Source organism: Nanorana parkeri, unplaced genomic scaffold, assembly GCF_000935625.1.
Source record: "Nanorana parkeri isolate BGI_ZX_2015 unplaced genomic scaffold, ASM93562v1 scaffold130, whole genome shotgun sequence".
Lineage (NCBI taxonomy): Eukaryota > Metazoa > Chordata > Amphibia > Anura > Dicroglossidae > Nanorana > Nanorana parkeri.
Window position 1 is genome coordinate 1,627,491 of NW_017306398.1, and position 8,837 is coordinate 1,636,327.

The following is an 8,837-nucleotide window of genomic DNA, read 5'->3' on the forward strand; positions in this document are numbered from 1 at the left end:
AAAAAAGGGGGGGGGGGGGGGGGGTTAAGAGGGAAGGGAGAGGAGAAGCTTGCTGAGGTTGGACCAGGATGTTTACTGAATAATTTCTAATACAACAGTCAATATTTTTTCTTAATATTTGAATAGTTGAAAATAAATAGACTAATAGTTGGAAAAGAAAGGAATCTCAGCTCCAATTGGGATAATGGCAGAAAAATCGATGTGATCTTCTTACGTGTTATCACCCGACTACTTTGTGTTCATCTATTTTCACGTCCCGTATTGTCATACTTCAGAGTTCTGTTGTAACACTGAGGTCTGCCCGCTTCCCCCCTTACTGTGCTGACTCCGCATTTCGGTGTATAGTAATTGCCATCGTGTTCTCTCTAACAGGCTGAACTGCAGAAAATAAAACAGCAAGCCACTGAGACACAACAACTGATTGACAACCAGAAGGTGGAAGAGAGACGGCTCCTGAAGATTCTGTCCGACGCTGACGCAGAGAGATTGCAGCAGAGGAAAGAACTCGATCAGGTACAGTCATCATTTTCAATACAAACTGCAACCAGTCCACAGTTCTGTGATTCTGTGACATTAAAGGGCATCTTCCCCCAGAACTAGCTTTGTGTGATTGCTGGCAAGGTGAACCACCCCTTAAATCAGGCAGAAATGAATGCAGCTCTGTATTTAATAATACATCATTCAATGTATTTTTTTTAACTGAAGCAGTGCCTGAACATAAATGGGTATATGCCTGTTGTAGTCTCCTGTACAGCAGAGCTCAGAGGGGTGTAGGGAGAAGCAGCACAAGGTGCCAGTGCTGTGTTCTGCAGTGCAAGTAGCTATGCTGATAGGAGAGCAGAGATGTAAGCTTATCGGCCTGCTGCTTCTCCTTTAACTCTCCAGTCACAGGGTGGGAAGGGGGACTGTAAGTAAAAGTGAAACTGCAGGAGAAAAAAATCACATCCCTTCCCTTGCTAGACAGTGGTGAGGGGCAGAGCTTTAAAGCTGAACTAGGTAATATATCTTGTCCTGTACCTGTCCACAGCCTGTGGTTGGATGGTAAAGGAAGAAGCATCAAACTGACGCAGCGCTTTTACAAAGCGTAATTTCACATCAGTCCCTGCCCTCATGGAGCTTACAATGTATGGTATATAGCAGGGGTAGCCAAACTCCGGCCCTCCAGCTGTGGTGGAACTACAAATCCCATGAGGCATTGTAAGATTCTCACAGCCACAGACATGACTCCCGAAGAGAGATGCATCATGGGATTTGTAGTTTCACCACAGCTGGAGGGCCGGAGTTTGGCTACCCCTGGTATATAGGTATGCATACATACAGGGCCAATTTACCTTCCAGTATGTCCATGGAGTGTGGGCGGAAACCGGAGTACCCCACGCAAGCACAGGGAGAACATGCAAACTCCTTGCAGATAGTGACCAGGCCAGGATTCGAACAGTAGCAAACCTCCGGCCCTCCAGCTGTGGTGGAACTACAAATCCCATGAGGCATTGTAAGATTCTCACAGCCACAGACATGACTCCCGAAGAGAGATGCATCATGGGATTTGTAGTTTCACCACAGCTGGAGGGCCGGAGTTTGGCTACCCCTGGTATATAGGTATGCATACATACAGGGCCAATTTACCTTCCAGTATGTCCATGGAGTGTGGGCGGAAACCGGAGTACCCCACGCAAGCACAGGGAGAACATGCAAACTCCTTGCAGATAGTGACCAGGCCAGGATTCGAACCAGGGACCCCCGGTGCTGCAAGGCAGAAGCTACTGTGCTGCCCACTCCTATCAACATTTACCTTGTTTGCACATGAGCACTGCAACTCAGCTGCCCACTGGTGCTGCACCTCCCTCTCCCAGACTGAGCTAACTGCAATGGCCACTGCAAAGTGAGGGAAATCCCTGGACTAGGGTCCCCATTGGAAGATTTCCCAGCTATACCTGTTCTGGTGGCAACTCGTGCGATTTTCTTTCATCTTAATTAAAGACTAAAGGGAAGGCTGTTGTTCATCTTTAACTTTGTACCTATGGTGTGTCTTCATATCCAGGTGATCAGCGAGAGGGACATTTTAGGCACCCAACTGGTCCGCAGGAACGATGAATTGGCTTTGCTGTATGAGAAGATTAAAATCCAGCAATCCATCCTGAACAAAGGAGAGAGTCAGTACAAGCAGAGGGTGGAAGACATCAGACTGCTCAAACTTGAGATCAAGAAGCTGAGGAGAGAGAAAGTAATCCTCACCAAGACCGTGGCCAATGTAGATGACCTCAGGTAAGGAGATCCTCACTGTGACATTCATGTAGGGCAGTGATGGTCAACTTTTAAAGAATAGGGGTCCCCAACTACAGCCCATGACATCACCAAGGGCCTGCACATTATATTCATGCTATGTAATGCTACAAGACACTGCCATATACTACAGGAGATGGTCAGATACTGTGGACATGCTAAAGGTGTGTTTGTTCCCTGCTGAAACTGACACCATCTTGGATTACTTCTGTCCTTTATTTCTCCTATATTTCTACTTTCCCCCTCCACTGACGTCATCCATACACAGACAGAGCCAAGCTTCGCTTTCAGTGCAAAGAGTACAAACTCCAGTGACGTTGTCCATCACATGGACTTTCAAGAAGTTAGAGAAGAATCGTAAGAGCAATCGCTATGCCATGGTTATGTCATTGCTATCCCCTGCAAGGTGCTTGCTCTCTGTGCAGGTCTTGGCACGGTCAGGATGAGCCCTTAACTGCACAAGCACCAGTGGCATCATTAAAAGGAGTTACCGCGGTATCTCAGCAAAGGGAAGGCTTTAGATGATCATTATGCATCAGCCAATAACATTATAAGCCTGCTGATTGTGTAAAGATGAAATCTTGAGTTTACTTTAATGATCTTTAGTAATCTTTCAAGACAAAGTGACATGATATCTCAAAAGCCCACACAACCTTTTTATACTCCCTGCTGCTCTATTGGAGCCTTTGCTAAATACCCAAGGCTTTGGGTTATTGGGGAACATGAGACCTCCTCCCAAGATGCAATGCTTGGACCTCAAGGGTAGGTTAGTTGAACCTATTGCAATCCCAGGGGTAGGCAACATTGGCAATCCAGTTGGGGTCAAAGTTCAAATCCCACTGTGCCTGTGCCTCTGGGGGGGCATGTCTGTGGCTGTCAGAGTCTTGCAGTACATCATGGGATGTGTAGTTCCACAGCAGCTGCAGGGCCAAGGTTTCTCACTCCTGCAGCTGCAGTGCCAAGATTGCCCACTCCTGCAGCTGCAGTGCCAAGGTTGCCCACTCCTGCAGCTGCAGGGCCAAGGTTGCCCACTCCTGCAGCTGCAGAACCAAGGTTTCTCACTCCTGCAGCTGCAGTGCCAAGATTGCCCACTCCTGCAGCTGCAGTGCCAAGATTGCCCACTGAAGGATGTTGAGGAGCCCAAATCTGGCCAGGAGACCATCCTGCACTGTGCTGTAGAGTCTTCTTTAAGTTCTCCTCCAGACTGCCATCCACCCATCAAGGCATTTTGATATTTGCACAACTCCTCACAAGAGCCAGCCAGCTGCTATTGCGAGGAGTACTGGGGCAGGGCGCTGTGATGTTTTTTAGGAAGATATGTACAGCACCCTGCCAGCCTCTCCCACCAGCCATCATCTGCCTACACAGGGACCCAGTGATAACATCACTGGGTCTATAATAAGGAATGTAATGAAAACGAAAAGCTTTTATTTAAATATTTCAGTAGCATATCAGTGAAGGGGGGAAATGAACAACCAGGGAAGGCAAAGTATAAGCAGAGTAAAACTTCAGCTTTAACTTTTCCTAACTCCAGCCCTGACAATATACAGAACCAAAGCGATAAAGGCAGCAGCTGAACACAAGAAATCTGACTGAGCTGTCATGCTGAGCTTTGCCCTAATATGATCTTTCATATTATTCTGTAGAAGAAGAGTGGAAATGGGATGACATCTCTTGGATATTACTAGTACAGTTTATTATCCATATCTCCTTTCAACTGGTCATTTGCGGAGAGCTGACATGATAACCCGAGGCTGCACCCCGCTTTCTAGTACTCTAGTGGGAAGTTTGAAAAGTGTCAATCGCTTGTCCTTTTAAATGATTCATCAGAAAGCACCATTTGCAAAGTCAACCGCTCCACCGTCAGATAATTGGCTGCTCCCAACCAATTAAAATTCCCATCGCAGGCAGGCAGCGTGCAGCTTCTCCTTACTTGCAAGACCTTCTTGGAGCCGAGTTCCTGGAGCCTTTTAAAGCGATAAATGCAAAATGATTTGGGCGTGTGCCAGATTTACATAGTTACCCTTTGTCCTTCCGCAGCATCTCAGCCTGACGGCAAACAAGGATGACATGCGAACCTTAACTCAATTTTCTCAGACTTGCAGCCAGCTGTTGCATTAATAACAGATCGGTTTAAAGAGAACCAGTCACAGGTGGACTTATGCAAGAATTAAAATATCTTATTTATTACAGGTATTTGTATAGCACCATCAATTTACACAGTGCTTTACATACACATCCGTCCCTGCCCACAAGGAGCTTACAATCTAAGGTCCCTATCTCACATGCATACATACTAGGGCTGATTTAGTGGAGCCAACTCGCCTATCAGCATGTCCTAGGAGTGTGGAAGGAAACCAAAGCAAAGACACACACAAGCACAGGCAGAACATGCAGACTCCATGCGATTCTCGTACGTAGAACGCGCTACAAAACGTTCAGGTGTGAACGAGGGCTTAAGGTGCCCATACACCTTACGACCATCGCAAGACTTTTGTCTTGCGATGGTCGTATGCTTAATGAAAGCTCGTACGATCTGCCCACCTTGGGCTGAGGGGCGGGCTTCCGATGACCGCAATGCAGAACGGGCAGTGTGCGCGTGCGCACACTGGCCCGTTCCACAGCTATCGAACGATTCGTACGATTTTCGGCGGGTTTTCGAGCATGCTGGTTCGACAAAAGACGTGCGACCGTACAGTAGAAACGGTCGCACGTCTTTGTTCACACTGCTCGATTCTTGTACGATCGCGGGATTTCCCGCGATTCTCGTACGAGAATCGAGCAGTGTATGGTCACCTTTAGAGCTAACCTCTGGACAAGGAGCTAAATACACATATATGCAAGTTGTTTTACCTGCCAAAGGGTTTGTATATCTGTCCATCCAGCCTGGAGATTGAGTGCCCATTCACACCAGGGCAGTGGCGCTGATCTCAAAAGGGAGGTTTTAGGAGTTTTTAATTGCGTTTCAGCGCTGAAACACAATTAAAAACGCCCAAAAGCGCATTTCCATTGAAACCTGAATGGTCCACATAGCAATGTATGGGATCGTTTATGTCGGCGGATCAGCGCAGCCGAATCCAGACGGCCGAACCGCCCCGGTGTGAACGGGGTCTACATAGCTCTGCTGCTCAGCACATTCTGTCAAGGCAGGAGACCTGATTTTTCTCTGCTACACTTAGGGGAACTTTACCCTTATCTTAAAAAAGACACCAAAAGCACCTTTAAATAGATACTTATAGGTAATTGCCAGCTTTTTATTCTTTGCATTCCTAAACTTTCTTTTCCTCAACATTCTTCTCACTGTGGACATTTTTACTAAAGGCAGATTAATGCATCTCCCTTTACTTCCTGGAACTCTGGGTCCGCCTTCTGAAACAGGGCACATCATCTAAGGATGAACCATTTGCCTTTTCGCCATGATCTCATTATGTTTTTGCAGTTTATATGTTATTCCCAGGAAGGCACTGGTGATGCAGCTTTCCCAGGATGTATCTGTGAGGCCAGGGCTACATCACCAGTGCCTCGCTTATCCAGGAAGTGGAAAACCAGTCATTGTAAGGAAAAGCAAAAAATCTTTAGCAGTCACTTAGCAATCAATTTCAGGAAGTCTCAGTAAGGCCCGCATCAGTATATACAGAGCGGAAGCAAGTTCACTTCTGCACTGAAATTAAATTACTTGTACATAGTTCAGCTGGATTTTATTTACAATTTTTATTACAGGCGGGAGCTCTATCACATGCAGCGGGAGCTGATGAAAGAAAGGACGCGGTGCAGAGCCTTGGAGGAGGAGCTTGAGAACCCCATGAATGTCCACCGGTGGAGAAAACTAGAGGTATAACCTGTGCTCGTTAAAGAGGGATTGAGGTGTATGTCCAGGCAAATGCCAAAATTTGGCAGTGCAATAGGTAAAGTAGGAGGAGAAAGGCCAGAGGGAGCTGTCCAGGAGCCAGTCAGGATCATGGGTCGGTTGAGTATATCTCTGTTATTTTAGCTCCCTAGCCAAAAGAAGCACTTAACCTTTGGAGTGCCGGGGTAGCCTCACTGCAAGGGTTAAGATTTTATTTGCCCAGAAATATTCTCCAAGGCTCGATAGGTTGCTGTACATGTTTACCAACCTTTCCGTTCCCTTTAACTTCTCCAGCATACCTGCTGATCCTGCCAGCAAGGGTGGTGTAGGGTCACCTCCTTCAGAAGTGTGATAATGCTGTAGTCTGGCTGCTGCATTATCATCCAGTAGTCCTGTGCATCCCCACTGAACTAGCTCTGGTACACAGCTTCTGTCATCAGTGTCCATGTAGCACTTCCTCTTCTTGCTGTAGGTTGACTGCTGGATCCAGAGCTCAGGCAACCGGAGGAACAGATTGGGGTAATGGGACTTGAAGTTCTGTCCTTCCAGGGACGACACAAGCAAAGGCAGGCGGTCCACCTACGGTCATGATCCTGGGAGATCAGAGAGGAGGGGGTCATGCTGGCTGTTAAATCGCTTCCTTTGAGCCAAGGGTGTCATGGTCATGTCCCCTGAGGAAGAGTCATCACGACAGACTGGGCTTACTCTAGGCTATGTGTGGAAGGGTGAGGGAATGAAGGGCTCAGGGAAGGAATGCAGGGGTGGTTGTCTTTTTTTTAAATAAAGTCCTGTTTTATTTGTTATAGACTTACGATTTGCTTTAAACTAGGGATGCACAGATACTTTTCGAGTACCAATGCTGATACTTGGCATTTTCATGAGAACACCCAGGGTTGCAGCGGTTGCAACTGGGACCGGGCTCTGGCGCTTCACCACTGTCCTGAAATCATTAGTCTGTATTGTTTTAGAAAAACTGTCACATGACACTAAACAAAAATGTATCAGTACTTGTACTCGCAAAAATGGTATCGGCGCATCCCTTTATTTATATGTATAAAAACAAAATCATACATGAAAACAGAGATGTACTAATCCCGGGAGCTCCGTGTGCTCCTTACACATGACAGCTGCCTCCTAACTCTTGAATTTTTCTCTAGTCCAGTCTTGGAGCTGGAAAAGTATCGGTACTTGTACCGAGTACTGTACTTGGTATCGGTGCATCCCTACTTTAAAGCTTTAATCTTGAAATTAACATAGGTCTTTCTTTCTTGTCCATTGAGGGAGACAGGAAGTTATATGCTGTTTGGTTATACTGCCCCTTACAGGAGGATTGAACACTGGTAACAATCTGCAGGCCACCCTCTATTACCCAACATGCCTTGTTTTTTGTTAGTGTCGTAGGAGGACGGGCGTCCTTTCTTCAACTCTGCTGAGAAAAGTCTAACAATTTGTTGCCAGCATTTTTCCTTCAAAGTCTTCTTCATCTTGACTTCAGTCAAGAGTCCTTGCTACATAACTGCTTGAATGGGTCTCTATATGGCAGCCATCCCTACCACCCTTTCCTCAGCCTAGGTTTAGAGCTCCATACCTGGACCGCACTGGATTGGACATTGCAGGGCCAGCCTGGAAGTAACCTTTGGGCACTGGGTTCTGCATTAGGAGCTTTTCAGACCCATTCTAGTAGCAGGTTAGCAGCGGAGCACTTTCCATGCCATTGCCTCAGAGCCTGCCCTGTATTTGAAGAATCACTTTGTTAAGTAGGCCGATTGGGCTAAACACCGGGAGCTACCTCGTTATTTGCAGCGCTGGGCAGTTTTTGAATTTCCTGGTATCTCTGGTTTTACCACGGAAAGGGCCATTGCTGAGGGACTGAGCACTGACGTCATCTGCTGGGTGGAGCATCGCGTACATGTTCTCTTTTCTGCCATGATGCTTCCTCTTCACCAGGGGTAGGCAAATTCCATTATACCTCTTGCCTCTGGGAGTCCTGCCTGTGGCTTTCAGAGTTTTGCAATGCCTTATGAGACTTGTAGTTCCACCACAGCTGGAGTGCCAAGGTTTCCTACCCCTGACATAGAGGAAGCATCATCCTGCCGCTGCTCCTGCTTTACAAAAGAGCCACGCGAAATGCCAATCTCCGATCTATATGTCTACTCAGGACATCAGATCGATAACACGCCTGGTTTTAACTTTGCGAATATTAACTTGCATCACAGGATGAATTTTCTGGATGATGGTATTTGAGGTAACTGACCTTTTTTTGGTTGGTGTATTAGTTTCTCTTTTATACACAATCAGTTGGCAAAATGTCAGGGCAGATCCGGGGCAGTACCGCAAGAAACATTCAGAAGTCTGTAAATGAAAACTTGCATCAAAGTCACAACGTGCGTGGACAGCATTTCACTGATCTGATCGCAATCTGATTGGTTAGTGTTGGCTAATGATTTGCAAATCACAATTGCTTTTACAAGGCCATTAGATTTAAAATGTTTTATAATGGGTTCTGTGTAATAAAGAAGAGTAGAACTTTGCCAGCTGCCAACACGGGAATCTGAACAATTATAATACCATTGCCGTCCTTTCCTTCTGGCAAGTGTGGATCCTATTGTTCCAATACTATAAAGCTGAACTTACACAGCCCAGTCACATCACACCTTCCGGTTGGATGACGCCACTTACAGTTAGGTAATACAGTGGCCTCCTTTTT

At 46.5% G+C, this 8,837-nt stretch overlaps 1 protein-coding gene across 1 annotated transcript in view; it reads left to right on the top strand.

Moving 5' to 3' along the window:
• The window catches only part of CFAP58 (cilia and flagella associated protein 58), a 63,506-nt gene that overhangs the window by 25,577 nt on the left and 29,092 nt on the right, over nucleotides 1-8,837 (top strand). Inside the window, exons 12-14 of the mRNA XM_018553827.1 lie at nucleotides 373-513; nucleotides 2,042-2,265; nucleotides 6,004-6,115. Of these exons, the coding sequence (XP_018409329.1) occupies nucleotides 373-513; nucleotides 2,042-2,265; nucleotides 6,004-6,115 (477 nt within the window). The remainder of the gene's footprint in view (nucleotides 1-372; nucleotides 514-2,041; nucleotides 2,266-6,003; nucleotides 6,116-8,837) is intronic.